The sequence below is a fragment of the Sceloporus occidentalis genome, unplaced genomic scaffold (genome assembly GCF_023333645.1).
Source record: "Sceloporus occidentalis isolate IW3139 unplaced genomic scaffold, rSceOcc1.0.p SCAF_66, whole genome shotgun sequence".
Classification (NCBI taxonomy): domain Eukaryota; kingdom Metazoa; phylum Chordata; class Lepidosauria; order Squamata; family Phrynosomatidae; genus Sceloporus; species Sceloporus occidentalis.
In genome coordinates, this window is record NW_028317046.1 from 1,656,122 (window position 1) to 1,682,906 (window position 26,785).

Below are 26,785 nucleotides of genomic sequence, written 5' to 3' on the forward strand. Positions count from 1 at the left end.
ACAAGTAAAGTTCATCTGCACACTTTTGTTATCCTATTTACTATTGTTTGTGTCGATAAAGTATTGTTTTGCCTTAAAACGTTAATATTAATAATAATTTTGCCAGCGATCGGCCCAGGTGCTAGTATGACTAGAAAACTTTGGGTCATAGTATATATTTTATCTATATACTTTTCTAGCAATTTCAGTGCTTTTGGTCCTTTTTGTATCTGGGTGGTCAGTACTCAAACTAGATATTCCCACTGTTTGCTTGTAAAGGGGGCCACGGTGGGCTATTATTACACGGACTCCTTAGTCACCGACTATATATTTTTTTTTGTCTTTTAACATGATTTTTGTATCAAAGCCCCGCTCGCTGGATTACGCTTCGCGATTCCCTTTTATCCTTTCCTACGTACTCGTAGATTGAAAACTGTTGAAAGACTCAGGAATTAGTAATTTACTACCAATTATATCCCCTGGATTTATCTCACCGTCACACAGCTGTGGAACAATGGTAAATGCTGTCATTTTCAGTTTTTTGGGGGGAGGGGCGACAAAATATGTTAATCCTTTCAGTACCAGCCACTTATTCATCATTAATGAACACGCAACAAAGAAACATATGTAGCCCTTTATATTCCCTTTATCAGAATTACCTTAACTGTCGACACCTTTCTCTTTGTGGTTTTAGTTTTTTTACGTGATTAATTAAATATTAATTTAGATTGCTTTGACCCTTTAAAAAAAAAAATGGCCGCGGACAGCCCTTTAAAAAGTTTAAGAAGACTAGTTTAGGTTTCCATTGGTTTTTGTTTTCCGTTTTAAGTAACTTTAGCCCAATTGTGAAATATTTTGATGCATCTCGTTTTAAACGCTGGTTTTCCCCCCCGTATTTGACGTTTCTGTTGGTTCCTCTCTCATCTCGGATGACCCTACGGAGCCCGCAAGCCCGAAGCTGCAGTTGGCGTTTCAACCTTCATTTAGCTGTTGATTCTCCGAACCCGTTTTCGTACGTTTTTTTAAATGGGCCTTCTCCCGTTCTAAATCCGATCTTCCAAAGTATTCCTCCAAGTCTCAGGTCTGTCTATTGATTTCGCAGCTGAGGTCTATTCCAAGCCAATTCGGCATAACTCCGAGCCTGAAACCTCAATATCTACTCTTCGTGTACCCATCGTCCAGATATATAACGCTACGTTATCCCCCCGCTGTCATCCAAACGGAGTATCAAATTAGCTACTTTTGAACTTTGTTCTGTTGGCTTCAGCTGCCAAATACCAGAAGTATCTAATTTACCGAAAACTGGAAATTTAAAGTCACAACCATAATCTCTTGTCCGGCTGCCAATTTAAAGGGTCCCTTTCCAAGATCTAAAATATCCGGACTTCTGACAATTGTTCTTTTCTTTTCAAGACCATATAGCTTTTTTTTTTTAACATAGTTTCTTAACTATTCATTTTAAGCATTAATTTGTGTCCCGTTTAATTTTTAGTTTACGGTGTACAACAGCCAGTTTTTTTGGCAGTTTAATTGGCGAACTTGCGTCCAGCGGAATATCGTGCTTTCCAAGCAGGCATTCAGCCCTTTGAATCAAGTCCTGGAATTCCACAATGAATGCTTCCCAATTAGATTCAGTACAGTTTTGTGTTACAAATATTTTACTTTAGCAAATTTCCCTCAATCAGTCAAGCCTAAAATCGATTTGACGTCTTTATTTATTACAGTAACTGGCTTTTTCGTTGACTTCTGATGACAAACGCTCAAAATTCCTAATTTTTTTGCGAAAGATACTTTTCGTACCGATGTAGAATTTTAGCGGTGACTTTATTCTGACACCATGAATTCCATCGTCGTATATTTTGAGGTTTCTATTAAAACCCGTGTCTGTCCCGTACGCTCACACTTGGTATCAGTACCCAGAATCGACGCTGACCCAGGGCAGTGCTTCATATATTTTTTTATTTTTTTTGGGGGGGGGGTTCTAAAGGGGTGTGTCTTACTAGTAACCCGGCCCACTCACACATACCTATTTTAGCCAACCTCGCACTACTTCCTGCTCCTATGGTTCTTCCCTCTCTTTTCTCTCTCTCTCTCTCCTCTCTACTTCTCATTTCCTGCTTCTTTCCCCCCCTCTTTCCCCCCCTCTTTCCCCCTCTCTTTCCCCCCCTCTTTCCCCCTCTCTTTCCCCCCCTCTTTCCCCCTCTCTTTCCCCCTCTCTTCTCTTCTCTCTCTTCTCTTCTCTCTCTTCTCCCCCTCTCTCTTCTCTTCTCTCTCTTCTCCCCCTCTCTTCTCTCTCTTCTCCCCTTCTCTTCTCTCTCTTCTCTCCTCTTCTCTCTCCTCTCCTTCTCTTTTCCGTATATTTTTAGAGTAAGTGTCCCCAATAATGACCAGGACCGAACAACCTCATTTTTATCAGCTTCTATAAGCCTCCTGTCATTGAGGGAAATCCCTTAGGATATTATCTACATTTTTTTGTCTTTGAGATACTAATACCCGCATTAACAAGAGAATTGATAAGTAAAAATAGGACTAATGGAAAACCTGAGAGATAAGAAGGATGATAAAGTGGTGTCCAATTGCTTCAAAACAATAAGACGTTTTCAACTAATCCTCCGGGAGATTTGTCTGGACGAGAGGATGCAATAGCCAACAAAAATTAATATATTATACTCAACAATAAATGGGATTCTGTCCATTTAATCAACCCTATTGGTGGCCAATCGGTGTGCACCCTTGCTGTCTTGGGGGAGTTGGGGGAAATGCCAAATGCCCCTATTTTTGAAGAAAACAGTCCCTTTATTAAGACTTCTGTCTCCTCCTAAACCATATTTCACATATATTTGAGATCTTTTTTTTTTGCTATAAATGTCATTAAAGGCATTTACCATATTAAATAAGATTAGAAAAATCACCAGCAGCCAGTTTACTTTATGAAGTACTACTCTTAAAAATGACATCATCAGAATTGAGCGTGATAAACTATTAAAGTGTGGTCTATATATTAGGAAAAAAATGGGTGGGAGTTATTTTCTCTTTTCTTTTTCCTTTTTTTTTTTTTTTTTTTTTTTTTTTTTTTTAACGTACTAGATGTAATAATCACGCCATGCACTTTTATGTAGTCTCCAGCGCATGCCGAAGCATCACGGCTTTCAGGAAATGTACCAAACTGAGGGAGGGACGGAGGGAAGGTGCGCGGGGACGCAAACTTACTTTGAACCCTGTGTCTGAAGCAGGTGATCATAGCACAATTGTTTATGTGTACTGTAAATGATACGCCGCTCAGGTTCAGACAGAGTTCAGCCAAGAACCCCACATGACGGCGGAACGGCGTTTCAGGCCGGAGTGAATGTTTCCAGAATACCTGCGAGACATCTGCCTCCTCTGTGCGCGTCGGGCCGGCGGCGGGTCACTTGGGCGAGCTTCCTGTGATTCAGAGACCCGCGGCTGAACTTTTGATTGGCTGTCCTTGCGCAATTCCCAAATTCGAATGAAAGCCTTTCAAGAATACTACTGGACTGGCTATTTATTTATTATTACTGCCAGCATCCCACCGGTACTCGAAGGGTTAATAAAAAATTACCGTGGGTGGTATCCAGCAGGAAATTACCCTCGATAACTCGCCCGTTAACCGTTTTCCGTAGTTCCCTTGCCGGCGCGTTATAAACTATGCTCGTGCCGAGGCGGTTGGGTCTGCACAGCAGATGGGTCGGGGTCTTTAGCTGCGTAGCCGGGGTTTAAAGGCCGCACATTGTTCATAAATTGGAAACAACCCGAGTCCCTTCTAGAGAACGTACGGGTAACGCGATAGGCACGGCTTCGCTCCACAAGGTGTAGCCAAGTTTCAGAGAGGTTGGGAGAACAGAAGCGGGCACTAAATACTAAATGGGTTGAGGGTCCAGTGAGTCGTAGGTCAGGGACAATTTTTCCCCATGATTTAGTGATGGAATGGAGACATTTTTGTTCTTCATATGGTCCTCTGCAATTATCGATAGCTAGATTTAGTAAGCATTTATACAGTACTGGGTCCATTCTATGCTTTATCTTTTTTCACCCCGTTTTAGGGAAGGCTAACAAACAGAACTCACCGTCAACGACGACAGCTTAATTAATTAGGGTTAATTAATTTATGGGGGGGGGGTTTAAGCGTCTAAGGCCAAAAATCAACCTTCGTACTAAGACCTTACTTTTTTTAAGCAGCGCTGCTGGCCGTGACAGTATTGGGTTTAATTAACAGTGTTTTAGGTTTCCTCGGCTCTCCCACGTTGTCCGACCTCCTCGGTATTTAAGACTTTCTGGCACTTGCCTGATTCTTGCAGGAAGTCTCCCGTTTCCAATTTAGCCTCACCAACAAAAAAAAAAAAAAGCACCGTGAAAGTGCCTTAATATGCGTTCTACATCTGCAAGATAGCAATGAAAAAAATCTTTAGGAGAAGCTGCAGCTCCAGAGCTGAAACATATCACCCCTCTACTATCCTAGTTTGGCACTAGCTTTGGCTGCTTGAAGTCAATGGAGGAGATTGGCGCACATGCACGAGAGGACTAGTTAAACCCCATGAAAATGTCATGCGAGCAGACACTGGAGCTGGCTGGCAGAGCTTATATCGCGCAAACAATTTCCCATCCAAAGGATCTGGGAGGAGTAGACATTAATTTAGAGATGACACTTGGCTATCAAATACTTTAATATGTGTGTGATGGCTGGAGTGTCCCTTTAAATTCTATACCAATACCAGGAATGTTGGAACAATCTAAAGAGGGTGGTAGATAAGTAGAACAGCCTCCCAGCAGAAGTGGTAGAGCTTAATACAATGAGTGGCTTTAAACATGCATGGGGTAGGCATACGGCTCCTGAGTCTAAGACGAGACCAACGACTGATTAAGGTTTGAGTCTTTACAGCAGGAGAAACGGGCGACTAGACGGGGGCCGAATGGGGCCGATCTGCCCGCAGGTTCTGTGTTTCTCTGTATAACAAACAAAATCCCTATTTAACTCTTACACGCCATGCATAGTGTTTGTAAACAACCACATATGCATGTATACAATTTACCAAAACCAGCCAAATTCTATGTTTCTTTGTATCTACTACTGAGGATGGCGAGAGATTCCGGAATGATGTTATGTAACCCCCTATAGATCAGGAAACTGGAAGATATCCCAAGTATTTGTTGTTTGTTTTGGAAACACGCAGATATACATCGGTTTGCTTGTTTTTTCTTCGCACAGTTGCGGTGCGCGTCGGGGATAAATATGATAATTCCTACCGGCCTCCTCCACCAGGAAAGTATATTTTTGTAACCCTAGTATAATAAAAACACAGACCTTTTATGTTTATTGGCTGTAATACGGGGACGACGCAGCTGGAAAGGTGTTTCATTTTCTGTTCTAAGCGGTCACATAAAATAGTTCTACTTCTCTGTTTATAAATAGAGCCCCCCACCTTTTTTTCCTGTTATTCTGCACATTTGAACATTAATGGTTGGGGGGGTCAGTTTTAATAAGTGCGAACTGCGTTGGGATTTTGATTTCATTGAGAAATTTGCTTTAGGGATGAGGCAAGGTTTTACCTGATTATTATTTCTGGGAATAGTTCGGTATTGGTTGCTTCCATCTTATGGAATAGACTTACACCATGACTGAATCCCTTCCATGCTCCTTTTGTATGGGTTTTTAAGTCTCCCTGTCAATTACACAGCCAATCAACTTCTCTGTAGCCATAGACTGGCAACCCAACATCTTTATGCTACATAAAGATGTTGGATGAAGATATGGAGACTGCCAACTTTATGGCAACATCCAACCCAATCCGATATTATATAACGTAACGATAACGGTCATATCATCCTTCTGGTTCTCTACCATCCCTGCCTAATGTCCCGCGTAGCTACTTACTTACCAACTCTCCGACATCACTATTATTTAGAACCGACCCAATCCTTCCTGCCAGAAGGACAGAGCAGACCCTTCATAATACATCATTAGATGAGCGAGCTGACAAAATATATATTAACTATTCATTATTCTGGGCCCTTCTTGTAGGAGTAATTCACTAGACTTGGCCCTTTCTTAACCAATCCCCAATGTCCTTCTTCCGAGGACTTTCATGCTCTCAGATCGGCCATAAACAGGCAAACCCTTAGTAGCGTGAACTATTTCCCGTCACTATTTTGGCCCGGATCCCTTTTTTTCTTCAATATTTTTATTTCCCAGATTCCAGTTATTGGTAACATTTTTCATTTATTTGTTTTAAAAATCCACCATGTCCATGGTGTAAGATCTCCATTCTCCGGTATCGTTCCGCGACGCAGGTCCAACCTTGACTCCTATTCTGCTCTGGACACGTTTTTCGAGTCTGCTGGAGGGGGAGCAGGTCGAAGATACTCTGTTGGACCGTGACCAATTTCATCTGGGGAAAAACTCTTAAACTTCCTTCCGTACAGCAGAAGACAATTATCCTCCATTAACGTAATCAAAATGAATTGCCCGACCTGATCATTTCCACTTTTCGTAACCGATCGGGACATTTGGTTGAGATTACGCGCCGGGGGGGTTTTCAGAGCTTCTAGCTGGTCTGCCGTGAAACGTTCCTGAGGTTTTGCTTTCTCGACGAGGTTGGACACTCGTGTTTTTTGGTGTCCACGTCCTGCTGGGACGGCATTTTCCACCTCGCGCTCCACTTCTCTTGAACTCTCCTTCTTTCAGCAATCAATAAGCTCGGCAACCCGGACTTAACAACCTCTGAAGTCACCAAAAACACATCTTGCTTAGCACTGTATCAGACAAAAGGAGGCCCGCGTAGGCCGACCCAAGCCAAGAATCCCAAGTTCTTTTTTTTTTTTTTTTTTTTTTTTTTGCTCCATGGATTTATCCGGAGCAGGCAGATAGAAGAGACCAGACTTCCCAATGATCTGGGAGCCGGGGCCTGGGGGTGTTGTGTGTCACGCTGATTGTGGTCTGGCTGCCTGCCAGGCTCCGAGTTTGACCGGCAGTTGAACTAGATCGTTAAGGCGTGTAATACAGCTCAAATTTTGTACTAAAGCCAACGAGTACACATCCAGAGGGCAAAAGTTTAAAAAGAGTTGAGGCCGTTCTATTTAACCCTCTCACACGGAATGTAATGTACACTGTAGCCATTCATAAGCCATCTTTCAATAACAATTATGTTAGGTATAGGCGGGGATCCCTTCTCCAGCCCTCCTGCAGTTTTCACAGTTATGGTAAAAGTGTTTCTTTTTTTTGTTTCATTTTTTCTTTTTTTGTAAGATCCTTTTCAGGACAAGTGCCGGGGAAACACGTTTCTGGTATGATGTGGTCTGCAAGCTAAATGTAACCATTCTTTTTTTTTCCCCTGAGTGAAAAGGAGGTACATTCTGTACAAAACGCAGAGAAATATGCATTCTCCAAAATGCAAATTGATTGAGAATCGCGTCCCTAATCTGGAACGAACGCTTAGCGTCTCGGGACGGTCAGATCCTGTCTGGAGCTTTGAGCTCCTTGTTTCTCCTGTTAGGGTTCATTTCTATTAACAAATACGATTGGCCAAAGATACCGGGCGAACCAATTCCGGGAAAGTGATACAATTTCCCACCGATAATCTCACACCGTGGAGGATCTGGCCTGCACCGTGTTTATGAACGTTCGCTGTGACTTTGATTTCATGTTGAGGGAACCTATAGGTACTAGAAGAACGTCACGATGATGTTTGTAAATGTCCTTTACGGAGCTTTCTAACACTTTTGCCACCAAAAAAATGTTCATGGAATGTTAAGAATCTGTCGTTATTAAAGGGTTGGCATTTTAATTCTTGCGAGCAGGACCCTCTTAACTTAATGTTTCGGGGCATCTTTGTGTATATAAATAATAATAATAAAGCATTGTATAAATAGGCCAGTCTGGGTTTTTTTTTTATTACCGGTATTTTTTATTTTTTTTTGCAAGACGAGATGCCGCTCTCGCTTCTTTTCTGCCCTATGAAATTCCATGACTCAACGAGCTTTAAGGACAGGAGGTCAAATGCGCCTTTTGTTGAGTAGCAGAGCTTAATTGCCAGAAACAATAGCTAAACATGTCAAGTGGATTAACCGGCAACAAGGACGGACACTCCGGGGAAATCGGTCTGAATGAACCCCTTAACAGCCCATCAAGAAGAAGGAATACAGGCGGACACTTAAAGTCTAATACGCTTCAATTCTATTAGGGCAAACAAGTGAACCTTTGACCCTTACGGGGGGGGGGGGGGTAAAGGTTCTTTGAACCCGATCACCAATTGGTTTAAAATCTTGTTTCCCCATAGGCAGAAATTCGAGAGCAACTCTAAATCCTGGCAGGACATTTTTAAAGTGATGCATTGGTTGCCATGGCGATAAGGCCACTTTTTAAAAAAAACAAAAAAAACATCAGAAACGCTATTATACATAACCCCCAAAAAATCAGGGATCCAAACATATAGACATAGAGGTGAGATAAAGCTAAGGGTCCTGTTGTACAGCACTGCGGAATATGCTGGTGCTATACAAATCAATAAGTAATAATAAGGGTAACGCTAATGGAATCCTGAATACACAATTTTTCTCATCATTTCTATAAAAATGTTTTATTCGACGCGATGGCGCTTCGTGACATTGATATACGGCTGGACACCGTATCCGTTTACGTGCGGTTATGCTAAAACTTCCTGGGATAAATGAATTAAGCGCTCGTCTCGCTGCCGCACGCTGACATTACAGGGACTGTTAAAATGGAAATTTTAAGATAAGACTCCATTAATTTGTCAGGTATCTCACACACACACATACTTCATCTGTCTCTTAAAGCCCCCGTTTTACTTTCAATCATTAGCGGATGAATTACAACAAAGCGCGAGTCCGTTACACCCGGCGGGCGCTTTCAGACAGTGATAGATTACATCTTGTAAATTGAAACGAAGGTCAGCAGTAAAAAGCAGAAATCATAGACACTATTTTTTATGCATTACACATTTCGGCTTAAGTAGAGAGCCGGGCTCCATAACTCACCCCCTTCTCCTCCCTGACTCTGGTTGTCTCCCGTACATTAAATGAATATACAGTAAGCCCTTGGGAATACCGCAGAGCTTTAAATCGCTCCTCTGGCTTCTAATGGCTTCATAGCTCTTTTATTAAAGGGCCAGTGAACCCCTTTTTTTCTCCATATTGCAATGTTTTTGGTATTCTATGATTTAGTATTTGCCTTCCTCCACATCCCTGACTTAAAGGAACCCAATAACTCTGGAGATGTAGATGTAGGGTCATGCCTATAGCTGCCAACTCCCAATGCTTTCCACTAATGGGTATGTTCAGCTATATACAAGTCTTGGTGGGACCGTCCCAACATTCAGGCACTGTCGCGAGTTGTTGCCCCGCCGTGCCGCATTTTCGGCCAGTGGGGAGCATGGACCTGTTGGGGAAATCTTCCGATCTCTGACCCAGGGGGGGCGCTTTGTGACGCTTTGATGATTTAGATAAGACAAGTGATTCCCCTTCAGTCTTCCCTGCCACGTCCCACCGTCCCTCTTGTCACACTACCCAACCGAGGTGTTCCGATTTGGACACCTAGAATTTTGGGGGTGTATGGAACTTTAATGACTTAGGAGACAAGTCCATACCTATATGAGGCTGTTAAGACGTGTCAAAACTGAAATTGGGGAAATTTGGAACATTATCCATCGAGTCGGATACAGGAAATAACTATTTTAATATAATTTTCTGGTCTTGAGCAGTCTACTTATTCTCTTTCACCGAGTGACACGTCCCTGTCCTATCGAGGGGTGCTTGAACTTTATCACACCGTTCCCGGTCTCTATTGTATCTTCGTGGAGCGGAGTTCTCCCCTGCTGTGACCAGCAGACGCGAGGGCATCGCCGTCGTGTATGGCTTTTGTGTGCTCATTAAAAAAGAATCAGGAAAAAAAACCATGGAGTGCGTGTTTAATGTAACCCAGATGTGGGCCACACTACGCTTTGCTCTGCTTGTTTCAAATTTTTTCAGCTTTTGGAGAATCATCAGCGTTCCTTATTATTTACAGAAAGTAACTTGAGACGGAGGAACGGGCTGCAGAGGACTTTTTTTTTTGCTTTAGAAACATTGAATCGTGTGGAATTCTGCTCGCCTTCCAGTCCAAACAGACCACTTTTGGCAAGTTTTGATGGACTGCGACAATTGCTGCTGTCCGTTCTAACGCTCGGACGGAATAGTTTAAGTGAAACACAAAAAAACCAACATTACCCTTGAGGACCCTTGGTGAGGAACGCTATCACCAGGTTGACCGTTATCCCACCAGGAGCCGCAGGGTACAGTGGGGTCTTTGTTCGGTGCAGACGTTTCCCCCGTCTTATTCCAGGCTCCTTTATAACCTTTAATGCTGAGGGTTTTTGGAGGCCAATAAAATTGCGTCCCGTATGCTGGCAAGGCTTCACAATACCTACATCTCATTTCTATTTATGCCTGCGTTTCATTTAAATTCAGTATCTGTATAGATCATACAGATCCTGTGTGTCGTAGAACACTGGATACATTATACAGATGTAGAAAGCTGTTGCGTTCGTGCCTGAAAAGGTCTTTACCGTGGAAAAACGCTATTCGAGTCGCTTCCTTCCAAAATGTTGTTGAATATCATCCAAAAATAGTATAAATTTTTAATATCTTGATGGACTTGGGTCTTTTTTCCAAGCTAAGTTACAATGTTACCATCTGAGAACACTTAAATGTTACAAAGTTACCAGTTGTCTCGAATTTGGATATCTAGCTCCCTGACTTGGCTATTCAGTACCAAGACCTGGGAAGGGCTGAGATGGCCCTGCATAGAGCATAATTAAGAGAAGACTCTGAAGCAATCCTGCTGATTTAACTATACATCATACAGGGCCAGGCAAGCTCTTCCTGCCGCAGAAACCCACCATCAAGGAGCTAAAATCTTAAATTTAGTTGAGTAGACCCCAGAGTCTCCCCGGCCTCTGAGCCGTTGTTGAACTCACAAAAAACATGGACTGTCTGAGAATGCTGAGAGTAATGAGAGTTATACTTGAACAGGTGGCCTAAGGTGTATTTTCCCCCGATGAGCTGGGGAGAAGAAGAAAGCCACATATAAATCCCAGTCTTTATTATGACCACAAAGGCTGGAAGTGGCCTCATTGTAGATCCAGACAGAGCAGCGACGTTAACCTCCTTTGGTTTGTCTCTTATGTCTGGTTTGCTTTTGATCCCATTGTGATGAGCTGTAGAAAAATGAGCCGTTGTGACTAGCTTGGCTTCCAAATCACTTTTTGGCATTTGTGTTTTTTCATGATTTTTTTCTCTATTCCATTTCCCGTGAAACAGAAAGTTGAGTTATACGCAAGAAAAAAGGATGAAAGGAGAAGGGAAAATGTCTTTACTGCTTGGAACCTGCGACGTAGATATGGAGGGTCTCGTATTAATGATTTTTATTGGCCGTGTCATGGATACGTAAACCCGTCCTGGCCCATAAACAGGAATAACATTGTGTATTTTTGTAATGCCGTTAAAGTGGGTCTGTGATTTTCCCCATTTCTGTGCAGTAAATGAGACACCTGTAACAGATTAATATAAGCGATACTTGTGTATACCCACCTTACGTTATCTCTCCCCTATTGTTAAGTTCCTGGTTATTGTTGATTGGTTCAGGCAGCCTTTTGTAAGGATGGGGGGGTTTCAGGATAGGAAATGAAGCAGATAATGCTGGCTTTGCTGCTGGTCGCCGCTTTCTTGTCACCAAATGTTTCCAAAATAATCATTGACAAGCAAAGAGCCTAAGCTTATAAATAGTGACGCTAAAAGCTGTGACAGTTCCCCTCTAAAAAGAAAGTTTAGTAAAAGTTTCCTTAAATGGTTTCCATCGCTTTGCGAGATATTGTTGTCCTTCATGGTCTTCTGTCACCCACGCGCCGCTTTGCCTCTCGGTTAAAATGAACATTTATTTGGATTTCTTTTTCACTAATTGGCCTGACGTTTAACAAACTGTTAAATTCTGCCCTTAAAACACAGTTGCTGGAAAAAAAAACCGGCGTCTTTGATTTGTGTTTTGCGTTATACTAAACACATCCTTATGTCTTCTGGCAGAACGCAAGTTCAGAGGGTCAGGAGGCCACGTTGTTGCACAAGTCCCCAAGGACTCCTACCGAGATACTCGGATATTCAGGCCGAGGGACAAGAGCAACTTTTCAGACTGACAGACAACATCCCGGAGGAATGGTGAGTAGCTGGAGATGTCACTATTTCCACAAACTTTTTAACCCTTTCTTACCTCAGTCGATTCATATGGGTTTTCTTTTCTTCGAGCTTTAACTTGGTTTTTTAAGAGACCATTGCGTATTCGTAAGTCCCCGTCTCCACCGGCCAGGCCTTGCATCATCACTGCGGTCCTCTCTGTCGAGATCTGGGATATGACATCACATTCTGGCTCTTTGGGGGTACAGAATGCTCTGGCGGCCGGGCACACTCCGCTATTTAATGTACGGGTTGCAGGAGACATCATGACCTCCCCAAAAGGCCCATTAAGTCAGTAGTGCCCCGGGAGCCCAATCACAATGGCAATTCGCCCTCCGTCATGAGGCAGAAGGGCTGTCGCTCACTTAACTAGAGCAAGGCCCTCCTTGTATGTCTTTACTTGCCCCTGTTGTAATAGCGCTACGCAATATACCGGTGCCCTATTAATAAATGTAAAGTAATACGCTATGACCTGCGCCTCTGTGATATAGTGTCTGGTATTATCCCTGAAAACCAACAACCCGAGTCGTAACGGTACCAACTTTCCATATAATTGTATGATATAATTCTATGATCTAATGAGATCCGCTAGTGTCTTCATAGTTGGAGGCAGAAGTCATGAAGTTTGAGGTCAGAAGTAAGAAGTAAAGTGAACTGGGAAACTATAACCAAGTTTTCCTTAACTCATAATAATGTGGACATGGGCCAAATTATGAAACGGACAAGAACAGCCAAACCATGAAAATGTCCATCACGTTTGTTATGAACTATACATAGAACAGCGTCATCATATGTCATTTTAATCCATATGTATCGATGTATTTTCAGATGGGTTTCATTAACTTTCCTCTTCTATGTCCCCCCCCAGTTTTATTGCAGTCGAGCACATAGATAGCTACTGCGTGCTGATCTCATCCAAAGCAGTTTATTTCCTGAAGTGGGGAGATTACGTAGACCGGGACGCCATATTCCTTGAAATTAAGTACGATGATCTATATCACTGCTTAGTGTCGAAGGACCACGGGAGGATCTACGTGCAGCTCACCAAGAAAGCGGAAAATACAAGCAGTGGGGTGGCCTTCCCGGGACCCTCTCATCAGAAGCCTATGGTAAGAGCTTGAGATCATCAAAATCTTAGGGTTTTCCCCAAAAAAAGGTTTTCTATATCTGTCTAAAGAAACATCCAAAATAATTACATTTGTTTTTTAAAAAAAAAAAAGCAGTTTTCGGAGAAAAAAATAGATGCAGCCATTATAATTAAACATATATATATATATATATATATATATATAATATATTTCATATGTTTTATTATTTCTTTTCAGAATAATTGCATTTTTATTATGTAATAAATATTTTATATTTAATATTTATTTAATATTTTTTTATATAGCCCTTCCCTTAAGTGTGTATGTATATTAGGGCTGCAACAACGAATCGATAAAATCGATAATAATCGATTATGAAAATCGTTGTCAACGATTTTCATAATCGATTAGTTGAATCGATTTTTATCGATTTATAAAATTATGTTTTTCAGAAAAACTCCCGTCCTTCTATAATCCGATCTCAAATAGAGATCGGATTATAACTCTAGAATCCAGACCCCCCGCAGAGCTGCAGGAGACCTGGATCCTCTCTGCCACCCGGTGAGGGTCTGTGCAAAACGCGCAGACATCCTCCGCTTCTCCCCTTCCGCTTCTCCCCTCCACTTCCGCCAGGGCTTCTATTACTGAACCCGGCGTCACGTGACCTTCCGGTGCGGCTTCCATCATGGAAGCCCCAACGGAAGCGGAGGGGAGAAGCGGCTGTCTGCGCGCATCACACAGACCCCTACCGGCTGCCGGAGAGGATCCAGGTCCCGCTGCAGCGCCTGCAGGGGATTTGGATTTTAGTGCGCGATGTGCGCAACCTCCGGTACTTCATCTCACTGCCACTTCCACCTGCCCCACCAGGGGTTAATATATCAACAGAAGAAAAACAGGACAAGTAAGCAGCACTGGGTAAGTATTATCTGTATTTTTATGCTCATTTGCCCTGTGTTTCTTCTGTTGATATATTAACCCCTGGTGGGGCAGGTAGAATTTTTGCGGGATCTATTAATTATGTGCATTTGTGTTTTTTTTTTATGTCTAGAATATTTGATTTATTGTCCATATATTTATATATATTTATATTGTATTGTGTATTTTTTTTGTCTATATTTAATAAATATAAATATAAAAAAACAATTTTAGTGATGTCAGTTTTTCTTATATCGGGGGGGCATAAGACATATCAGGGGGCACAGTGGCATAAAGGGGCTATAAGGCATATCAGGGGGGACAGTGGCATAAAGGGGCAATAAGGTGTATCAGGGGGGACAGTGGCATAAAGGGGCTATAAGGCGTATCAGGGGGCACAGTGGCATGAAGGCGCTATAAGGCATATCAGGGGCATATAGGGGTAAAAGGCATATCGGGCATGGTGGCATATCAAGGGTAAAGGCATATAGGGGGCTATAAGGCATATCAGGAGGGCACAGTGGCATATCGGGGCACTGTGGCATATATATGGGGCTATAAGGCATATCAGGGGACAAAGTGGCATATAGGGGGCTATAAGGCATATCAGGAGGGGTATAATGCATATCAGGGGGCACAGTGGCATATTAGGGGACAAAGTGGCATATCAGTGGCATATAGGGGGCTATAAGGCATATCAGGAGGGGTATAATGCATATCAGGGGACAGAGTGGCATATAGGAGGTATCCCCTTATACCTCCTATATGCCACTCTGTCCCCTGATATGCCTTATACCCCTCCTGATATGCATTTCTGGGACAGAGAGGCAAGCTGGGGGTGAGATGTGCATAACTGGGCAAAAATAGTTTACATGAATATTTACTAGTAAAGCTTTTTTTGGTATTTTTTGAGTTCTTGTTAAAATATAGCTTTAATTATTATTATTATTTTTTTTTACCCGATTAATCGATTAATCGAAAAAATAATCGGCCAACTAATCGATTATGAAAATAATCGTTAGTTGCAGCCCTAATGTGTATATATGTGTATATATATATATATATATATATATATATATATATATATTGTAGTTATTGCACACATTATCTTTTTCCTCGTGGAATGTAGTAAATTGGCTATTTAAAAACATTTTATTTATATTTTTTCCTAAATTACCAGAATGTTCAAATGAATCACCTGTAAGCAGTTTAGACACCTAAATAACGGTTTGCCACCCAAATGTTTGTCCCATTTGGACCAGTCCATTATGGCGTGTTCCAGTTTAGGGACAAACTGGGAATGGACTTTGCATGATGGAGCAACCAGTGACACAAAGAGGTGTCAATGATTTAAAATAATGGGTTTAGAAAACGTCTTTCTGGATCCATGCCCAATAATATCGATTATTTCTTCCGTTCTCACTATAAAGGTCCACGTGAAGTCCGAAACGCTGGCCGTGAAGATCTCCCAAGAAATAAATTATGCGAAGAGTCTTTACTACGAGCAGCAGCTGATGTTACGAGCATCGGAGGACAACGAGCACCTGGATATAGATCCTTAAAGTATTCCTTACCACTAAACAAGAGCTTACGCTTCATAGAGTCCAAAACAAGTAAAATTAGTATAAATACAAAGGTTTTTGGGTAACGTGCACTACTGCTGCCTTTATAGTATATTTGTGATAGCTGGGTAATTTATATTATGGGTTAGTAATATTTAAATTGTGATATAAATATATATATATACATATATAAATATATAAATTTAACGTTGTGCTCGTTTTACAGAAAGACCTTTATTTTGCTAACTTTGTAAATATGTAAATCTAGGTTTTGATGTAAATACAGAGGGGAAAAAAAATTGAGATTGTTTTGACGTAGGATGTCGAATTTGTTTACATGAAATTCCTTAGACGATTGCAAATACTGTACCGAATCTATGCATCTCCGCCGGACCCCGCGTCCGGAAACAAGGTGCATGCGCGGGGTGGGGGGGGGGTATCCCGAATGTTTTCATGAATAGGACGTTAAAAGTACGTAGTGAATAAGAATAATGCGGATCTCATAGGTGTGCGTTTATAAGTGTTTGAGGTCGTTGAATAAAAATCGATGTTAATGTTTGTGTTTTTCTTAGAGACGTTGGAATCCTAAATTATGTTTTCCGTCAAAGAACGTTTTTGGGGGGTTTTCCCCATGCAGTTTTAGAATTAACATTTTTTTTTCTGTGTAATATTATACTGTAAGTGTTTGAGTCTTTAAATCTTATATACTAGTCCGTTTTATTTTTTTTAGTTTTTTGTTTTTTTTAACTAAACCCACAGTCTCTTTGCTGATTTTAGGGTGTAATTGGTTAATTTGATGAATACCAATGAGTCTCAAAGCAGGTGTAGACAAAAGAACGAGGGCGACACGCGGTAAACTCACTTTAGCTCCTTGCAGATGGACGCTGCCGGTTCCACATCGATGTAGGTTTCTATACTAAACGACCCGGTTAGTCTACAAACGTTCGAGATGCCGGTGCCACTAGTAGGAGCCTCGGGTGCTCCAACCCAGCAGATACCTGGGTGTCCTGAGCTGTTCTTTAATTAGGCCTTTCTTAGAGTGACAGACGTCTAGTCGCCAGCACTTAAAACATTCTAAACATTCTAACTTTCTGAAATGGTAGCCATGGAGATCCTGTCTTAAGGTGGAATAAATGGTTAAATTTCAATCGCTTCGTCTGACTATGAGGTCCCTTTAAGCGAGGATCGCAGCCTGATGCATTCAAAATCAATATTGGAAAGCATAACAGAAGCATTATCGATTTTATTTAAAGTCAAACAGCCGACTAGGTTGCGCACGACATGCATTTACCCGAGAAGATCAGCCTAACAAATCAAGCTGATGTTTCTTTAGGCGGCGATAAAGGTGATGTATTAAAGCAGACCTGTCGATAAAGCCTTTTCTTAAATCAGGATAATATCGCTCTGTCTCATATAGAGGAAAAATGGAATTGTTTTAAACCAAAGTGCAATGCATCTAAAACCGGTTTATCTTCCCTGAAGGACGTGGTCACCAACCTCTATAGACTATTCAAGAGCACAACGGTGGTTTTTTTTTTTCTTATGTATTGAGATTTTTTGCCTTTTTGTCTTAAAAAAGTATTTCCAAAACCCTATTAATCCCCCTGTTCTGACATCACAATTGTCAACGCAGTTGGCATTTTACATGGATGGTAAACTTTGGTTTTGGCCAACCTGTTCTTCTCCTGTGCATCATTGTGCCCAAAAGGTTTGATGATTATTGTTATTATTATACGAGTAATACATAATGTTTTATATTATTCACGACCCTGGCACTTCTCGGTGTCTTCAATCGTGTCCTGGAAGTCGTCCTCGCGCTCAGAAGACGACGGTGCGACATGGAACTTGGTACTCTACGCCATCACTTAAGAGTTGAGGTCACGTATTGCACAAGAGGCCGCGAGCTGAAGCCCTACATACAGCAATATGTGGCTTCGCGCAAGGGGAGTCTGACGGCAGAGAATGTCCATGGACCTATGGTGTCCGTGGTCTGGCTGAGAGAGCCGATGTTGGAGACATCGAGAGATGTCCAGAAGCCCGGAAGACTCGAGAGACTTTACTATGTACTCTACTAGCTATACCGCCAATAAAAATAAAATGGTGCGAGTTCCCCTTTAAACCGGCTCCGCTTCTTCATACATATATAATGATAAAGGGCACTCCATACTATTAATCAACCAAAAAAGGCTCATTTTCCTAAAAATCTCTTTCCTGACAGATGTAATTGTTAACATGCTCATCCACTCCCAGACTCCTGTGTTCCAATGCCGCTGAGCCTTGGGGGGGGGGGATATGCTCCACGTAAAACGCGAGAAGTAAACAGAGAAGCGAGTATGTTATTTCCCTGCGGAACACAGGGGTCAGCGAGAGGACAACGTCAAGATGAAAAAGATGTAATCTAATATTTTGTGCCGGCCCGAAAACAAAGTGTCCACAGAATGCAGCGAGATCTTTGAATTCCTCCAGATGGTTTTGGCAACGCGCTCTTTTATTTATTTAATTTTTTAAAGTATTTGTCTTTATCTACACGGACTCTCGAAGGTCAGAATGAGACACTCAAAGCCATCCATGTGGATGGAATCTACACGCTTTAAGTCAATGTTGTGTTTGCTGCGAGTCTTTGTAAAGAAAATGCGGACCCAACTATCATATTTTAATATCACAGTGACTGATCTAGAGCGGGGGCGTCCAACCTGCGGCCCTCCAGCTGCTGCAGGACTACATCTCCCAGATGTAGTCTTGCAGCAGCTGGAGGGCCACAGGTTGGACGCCCCTGATCTAGATTGTAAGCTCTTGTGAGCCGGGCCCTCTTTACCTAATAGATCGGGTCGTCTTAGTCCGCCAGTTCTAGTTTTCTCAGACCCTTTGAATGTAGGGACTGTAAGAAGCGCTGCAGATATTGTTGGCGCTATATATATATATATATATATATAAATACTAATATGAATAAAATTTTCCCTCACTTAGAACTTTCCCCAGAATTACATATAAAATGTAATAATTACACGTAATTTGGAGGAATGCTAAAAAAAAATAAAAAATGTTTGTCCTACGGCATAATCGATAATTATTTATATGATAGAAATATTTCAGATACTATTCTTAACATTTTTACAAGTTGCGCGGAAATAACAGTTGCGTAGGTAAAGTTCAAGCTTTTTGAAATACCGTTTTATGATTTCGTCCCTGAAATCGTGACCAGATTGTGATATATTTTTATCATTTTTGCCAAGAATCCTGGACCGCACAGATGCCCAGGTCAGTGAACCCGATGTTCTTTTCAACTGAGTGTTTTATAGTTGGCTTCAAATGCTGGAGGTTTGGGGTAAAAAACATTGAAACCGCTGAAATGAACCATAATTATAGTGGCTCGTTCTTTAAAGGTTACTGTTTTCAAAGTAAAACTTTTTTTTCAGTACAAAAACTCAAAACCAATCATTCCATTTTTTATAGTTTGCGTTTAATGTTACCTTTTAATAAACCCGTTCCTGCTTCCTTTGGGTATTTTTAATGCCTTGAGTTAGAAATGACTTCCCAGTAACTGTTATTTTTTTTCTCTGGAAAAACAAATCATGCTTACCCTTCATCTATAATTTTCCTTATTTATGGCAATTTAAAGTAGAATTTGGAATTAAGAAATTGTTTCATTGTTTTTTTTCCTTGATTTGGTGGAATTTATTCCACTTTTGTAGACTGTAATTACTTGGCCGTGTAGACCTATTACACATTTTATTTCATATACAAATCTTTTACACTAAATGTTTACAAGTCAAGTCTAGACAAGCTAACGATAGGATAATGAGTCGCCTGTTTTGGATATTCTATCAAGTAAGTATTAAGTAATTATTGACTTTATAATGGAAATAAAGTATTTACTTAGTCGCTACCATGTAAAGTATTTTATAAGTCTGAGAACTTTGAACTTTCCCTCGTTTATTTTCTCCTGGCCCTCGTAACAACAACACAAAGAGAGCGCAAGAAGCAGGTAGTACAACTTAGTCTTAGAGTACAAAATAATGAAACTAAACGAAGATATGGAGTTGTGGTAGAAGTAATGGGGAGGCTTAGTTTTCTTGTGTAAAATATCATTTCTGATTACTTTAAATCTCTAATTATGGCTCTTTTATATAATTTCACCTCTTACAGGAGCAAACACTTCTCCACCCCCATTCCTTCTAGAAACCCATACCCTTCTTCATCCTTCCTCTAAATACCTTCTATCTCTCTCCATCCTCTTCCTCCAAGACAAGACGTCAACTTTTCCTCCTAAAGGACTCTATTCTTTTTTTTTTTTTACATAAAAAATCGATATTCTGCTGCTTTCTTATTCATGCCATCATGGTTCTTATTCATGCCATCGGGCAAGCTGGGCATATGATTGGTTGGCCAGTGTCCAATAGCCCCTCCAACATACCTCCGTTGTCACTCCGTGGCCGTTCCCGTGCCTTGGTGTATGGCCACCGGCTCGATACCCTCGGCCACACGAGTGTAAGAGCAGAGCGTACGTCATTTTATCAGCTGCTAAGTGTCCCTAGTAGTTTTAATCCAGAGATCAGTCCTGGTACCTATTTCAGAAAGATAAGTAACTTCTATACTAATAGAATCCAGTAGAATGCAACCTCAAAAAAAATCTTATGGCGAACCTCGGACATGGTTTTGAGAAGTCCTTCAGTGGCCGCCTGATCTTCAGAGTCAGTATATGATCTGATATACATACAGGAGGGTCTCGTAGTCTACGTGCGATATACCCTTCGTCATGAAGACCTTCTGTATCGTGGTCCAGAGACCCGAGTCTCTTTAAAGCTTTAAAGAGTTTTAATGGTGAGTACTGATTTCCGGTAATTACTTCGTTTTGGTCTTTACTTCGTTGCCGTCTTGGGATCATTCTTTACTGCAACTTATTTAGTAGCCAAGTCATTCGCAGACATTTCAGCCATAAATCAGAATTAGAATTTTAAATATATTCTGTTTATCAATCTTCATACAGATTTCTTCAATATAATTAAACATTTTTGTCTCAAATCAACATATATGATCATAAGACCCTCTAAAAAGTTTAGAAGCAAAGAGATTTGGTTGTATTGAAAACATCAAGTTTTAGGACGCTAAATTTCAACGTTTGTTGGCCAACACGCGTGTGAGGAACTGGTTACACGGAACTTGTAACTCCAAATCGACAGTTCCTGTAGGACAATAGCTTCCATCGCTCTCAGGTCGTGGTTATTAAGTCCTGGCAGTAAATCTAACCCCTGGCGCTCTCTTCTACTCTTAAAATTAAATTTTTTCGCAGTAAACCTTCCCTTAGAAGCAGATTTTCAGTTTGTGAAAAACTCTCACGGTTTCATAGCCGTTGAAGTCCACGGAGCCAGGATTCCGTTACCCACTTTCATTACTCTTTTTGATTGGCGCTTTAATGAGGGCGCAGGGGGTCGACCCCCTGCCAGGGGGCCGGTTCATGCCCCGTTTATCTCACAGTCCTCTAAGGCTAAAATAACACGCCAGGCCGAGTTTCACTGCCTTGTGATCCAACAGGCCGACATGATGGATTGGGTGACTCTTGTAAGTTGGCAGCTGAAGTGTGTTGTAACAGTATCTTTCTGTCAGCACAACACAATGGATTCGCTGATTCTTGGGTTTCACCCCGTTCATCAGCACTGAAGTTTGTAAAGTTCATTTTCCACGGCTCTAGAAAGTGTTAATAAATAACAGTAAAGGTTACGTGGGGTCTTACGGGACAGACAGTCCTGTTACTGGATAGATAGGCGAAGTACTACCCGCTCCTCTCCCGGACAATTACAATAGTAAATTTCCCCAACTGTCTTCGAGGACTTATTCAGAGTCCGCGAAATAAAGGCGGCCGGGGAGCTAGCATTCTCCAAGAATTCAAAGAACCGCGTCTAGCGATGACTTTTATGGTCCACCAAAGCGTTTTTTTTTGTTTTGTTTTTTTTTATTATTTATTTATTTTCTCTTGTCGTCTATAAATTTGACAATTTGACTAGTTTAATACAAAACAAAAAAAAGTAAGTCCCATTGAAAGCAATATTAAAACAAATAAATTTCACCGAATTGGTGAACGTTCCTTTCTAGTGGGTGATTTACGGCCGGGGTCTGTCCTGGATTTACAGGTGCTTTTCGGTCTTGGTTCGCGATAAAGTCATTTAATTGAGCAGTAATTTAGGGACGGGGATCAGAACTAGATCACCTTAGACATTCATGGATTTTTAATTAACCAAGTGCTCTGGGATTCCAAAGGAATGGCCTTTTAATATGTTTCCATTCAATTATTTTTCAAAAGGGGGAGAGTAATTGGATGAGAAAAAATCCTGAAAATGTTCCATTAATTAAAAGGAAATTTAAATAAATTATATATATATATATATAATACGGGTTCAATGTAGGATTACAAGGGATGAACTGAGGGTTAAAAATATTTAGAAATATTTTTTATGAATTTATTCTAAAATGGACAAAAACAGTCACATCCAACCAAGACAAATAAAAAAATTTAATTAAAGTCCCGAATTAAATTAATGAAATCACCACAACTGGAAACCTTAATTTCAACCAGAATGTCCGCAAAAAAAGCCCAGTTTCATAAGCCTTTAAAAAAACATTGTACAAAAAACAATTTAAGTATTGCTTAAATCTGGGCTCCTCAGGGGTGGGGAAGTACAAGCAAGAACCAACTGTAACTCCTCCTTGTTTAGTTTTTTTGATCCTAGCTGGTATCTCTATGGGCACGAGAGGACTTTCCTTATAAAGTGGAAAGTCTCTAGCTTGCGTGTGGGTTATGCTACACCACAGGCCGGGTCGCTCACCTCTAATAAGGGGCCACAACTTTGAAAAAGGGGCACCATGTGGCATTCCACGTGGCATCAACCCTGCATTGACAAACGTGATTCCCTTTGATATATTTATCTTTAATGAAGAGAATGAACCTGTTAAAAGCTCCAAATATATCCCCTGCACATAGCATGTCTTGAAAACTTTCTCTGCACGCCGTGACGTTTCTGAAAGCCGCACTTTGGACTCCACTTTTAATCGTGTAACGCAACCCTCCGGTCGTGAACGGGTAAAGTCTTCTGCATTCCGCATAGAATGAATTTTTGGAGTTTCCATTAATAACGCCGGAATGCAGCGTGTCACAAAATGTGAATGAAGCGCCACAGTTGGCTTTGTGTAGATTGTGGGGAAGGCGGTGGGAGTGAGGGTTCATCGGAACGTCAGTCGTGCTCCACCTGTGCCGGGCCGGGTGAGGAGCAGGTTAGCTGAAGTTCACCACGAGGTGAGCTGTCTGTTTGTCCTGCTTAATTCATCCAGTATTGCTAACCCTGCTCTGAACCTAGCCCCCTTATACCCCCTTCCTTGTGTCCCCCCCCCCCCCAGCAGGTTCATGTCAGTTTCAGACCCCCCTCCATATGACCCTGGAGAAGAAAATAAAAAAAAAATCTAAAATACAAGTCCAGAAAAAGCAAGAAAGCTTGTTTAACCCAAAATAATTATTTATGTTCTGAACTTCGAAGCCCTTTCCACTGTAACAAAAATAATGCGGTATTTTATTTCTCAGCATCCCAGAAATTCTAACCTTCAATCTTTTCTAAGAACGGCATAACCCCCCACGGGGCATTTCTGCTGAACGGTGTTCCTGTCTCACAAATGTGACTTTTAAAGCGACAATAAAGCGTTAAATAAACAGAAGTCATTTAAAACATCACAGGCTGTGTTTTTTTACGTCCAAAAAGCTGTAAACTTTCAAGTATTCCGTTTCTCGGGTTTTCATGATATTATTTCTAACGGCTTGTTGATTAAATTAAAAATTTCTCAGTTAATAAACTCTGTTAATTCTCTGCTTTTATTTTTTGCAAAAATTGTAGTATTTTGCTTACATTTTTATGATTTCTTCAGTTCCGCAGATACCGATGTGGGGAATCGCTTAGCGTTTCATTTACCTTTGTGAAATATTTTGCAGTGAATCTTGGGATTTTTCAATAATCATTCCTAAAGTGCAGTCATTAAGGTAATTTAGGTTTTTCTTAAATATTTGTTTAAATATATATATTTTTTTTAAACAGTTGTAGTTTTTGCCCCCCTTATATAATTTTATAATAGAGTGACTCGTTCTTAATTGTCCAGTCTAACACTATGACTAATGTTAGACTATGGAGGGCTATGCTTAATTAGCATTGCCATATACCGCTGGGGGTTATTACTGTATACAGCGCTGGGGGGGGGGTATATTACTGTATACAGCGCTGGGGGTTATATTTGCTGTATACAGCGCTGGGGGGTTATTACTGTATACAGCGCTGGGGGTTATATTTGCTGTATACAGCGCTGGGGGTTATATTTGCTGTATACAGCGCTGGGGGTTATATTACTGTATACAGGGCTGGGGGGTTATTACTGTATACAGCGCTGGGGGTTATATTTGCTGTATACAGCGCTGGGGGGTTATTACTGTATACAGCGCTGGGGGTTATATTTGCTGTATACAGCGCTGGGGGGTTATTACTGTATACAGCGCTGGGGGTTATATTTGCTGTATACAGCGCTGGGGGTTATATTTGCTGTATACAGCGCTGGGGGTTATATTTGCTGTATACAGCGCTGGGGGTTATATTACTGTATACAGCGCTGGGGGTTATATTACTGTATACAGCGCTGGGGGGTTATTACTGTATACAGCGCTGGGGGTTATATTTGCTGTATACAGCGCTGGGGGGTTATTACTGTATACAGCGCTGGGGGTTATATTTGCTGTATACAGCGCTGGGGGGTATATTACTGTATACAGCGCTGGGGGTTATATTTGCTGTATACAGCGCTGGGGGGTTATTACTGTATACAGCGCTGGGGGTTATATTTGCTGTATACAGCGCTTGGGGTTATATTTGCTGTATACAGCGCTGGGGGTTATATTACTGTATACAGCGCTGGGGGTTATATTACTGTATACAGCGCTGGGGGGTTATTACTGTATACAGCGCTGGGGGTTATATTTGCTGTATACAGCGCTGGGGGGTTATTACTGTATACAGCGCTGGGGGTTATATTTGCTGTATACAGCGCTGGGGGGTATATTTGCTGTATACAGCGCTGGGGGGTTATCTGCAGCTATAGTTTAGGATCTTAAAATCAGTCAGTTGAACCCAAGTATAATTATTAATTTATTAGGGTAAAGAAACAAGATCGTAGTAAAGCCCCCCACTGGGTTCTTGTTCCCCAACCTTCAATAACTCCTTTCCTTCCACTTCAGTAATTGGGGTTCTTTTCTTCTGTTTATCTGGGCCGGATTTAGTGAAGCTGGGGCCAAGCATGTGATTTTTTTGTTTGTTTTTTAACTACACTCCCTGTGATGGTCAGGGGTAAATCTCCAGACATCCACAGGGTGAGGAGGAAAAGGCTGAAACCGAGAACAAACCCTGGACTTTGACCCCGGCAACTTGGTGAATACCATGGTATCAGTCCCAGACAAGCCAGCTGGCACATTGGACAAATGCCCGAGGGGCCGCTGGCCGACAGCACCCCATACTCACTGGATTAGCTGCTCCAGTAGTGTGTGGCCATTGGCTGGATAGGCCCGGCTGCACATACCCAGCCGTTGGCAGCTCTTATATTATTAGGTGGCTGCTGGCCTTAAAGTGCCAGAGCCACCTCATTAACCCTGAATACTCTTGCACGTTCAAATTAAAGCGATCATAACACTGAATAAAATGTTTTTATTGAATGTTCATTGAACCAAAGCTTAGCATTATTGGTTATGTGATATTTGGGTCACCACGTTCATGTCACGGTGAGGAGGTGGCTCTAGAATATTTCTAAAGCGTTCCTTGTGTAAATAATCTTATCCTGGAGAAAACCTTTGGGTTCATAGAATAGGAGCCTTTTACCCCACATGGCTGGATAGTGCTGTGAAAACATTGTATTTCATGAATGGACGCAAAAAATAAAATGTAACAAAAAGACTTCTTATATTCTGTAAAGTGAGCCCTTGTTTTGTATAATAGACCTTCGAGGGTGTGCGTGGTAGCAGGAACTGCCTCATTTGGGGTTGAGAAGTGTATTGTTCTTTTCCCCCAGCTCCTAATTCTTGTGTATTGTGGTTTCAGTCGACATCTGGTTACAAGATGATGGATTAGAAGCTCCTTCTGTAGAACAGAACAAATAAGAAAAACAAATGCGAGACTTTTTCCCCTAAAAAAAAATTGCCAACGATGAGGATTGACTTTTGGTTCTCAAGTTAGTTCAGGCCAACTTTTTAAGTCTTCACCTTTACTGAATAGACCCGTACAAGACCAGGTCCAGCGATCCAGCGCCTAAACGCAACGGCTTTATTATAAATCAGTGAACCACTGGTTTAAATCGGGCCCCTTGATGGTGGGTAAAGGAGGGCAATTTCCACTTTCCCCGTTTCTGCAAATAACCCTAGCTCCAAAATTAAAAACCAAGACATGGAGGCAAACAGTTACTATGCCCTGGACAATGTTATTACGGCGACATGGACTATGGCGTATGTTCCTTTGACAAGAGTCGACATCACCAGGGGCAGGTTGAACGCTCATTGTGGTTGCTTTGTAGGCATTTATTGATGGGGCTGCAATGCGGTTTACCCAGCTAACCCCATGCATGGTTACAGAAGCCCCCATCTGTCAGGGAAGTGTAAAGAAGCACAACATTCCTTTTATCTTTCAAATATTTTAATTGTATCACTTCAAAACGTTACTAAAATGCTTTTGACATCCGGCCGACACTTTCACGGCGATTATTATTTGAATTATTGTCAACTTAAAAAAGGTTAAAAAGGAGCGTTTCAGATCCAAAGGGTCCTGATCTTCAATGCTTTTAAATACATTATTTATTTTTTTAATTAAAATCCCAAACTGTTGTAGAAATCCTTTCCTCCGGGCCCTTTGAAAACAGCTTTCAGAAGCAGCCTGAACCCGAAAGGCTTGGACCGAAAATATGTTCGGAATAAATCTGGACTCGGGTTTTAGGCTAATG

At 41.4% G+C, this 26,785-nt stretch overlaps 1 protein-coding gene across 1 annotated transcript in view; it reads left to right on the forward strand.

The window, feature by feature from the left end:
* Positions 1–15,781, forward strand: part of LOC149286818 (intermembrane lipid transfer protein VPS13D-like) — a 63,558-nt gene extending 47,777 nt beyond the window's left edge. The window contains exons 67-69 of the mRNA XM_089493648.1: positions 12,070–12,201; positions 13,085–13,325; positions 15,650–15,781. Of these exons, the coding sequence (XP_089349774.1) occupies positions 12,070–12,201; positions 13,085–13,325; positions 15,650–15,781 (505 nt within the window). The remainder of the gene's footprint in view (positions 1–12,069; positions 12,202–13,084; positions 13,326–15,649) is intronic.
* The last annotated feature ends 11,004 nt before the right edge of the window (positions 15,782–26,785 follow it).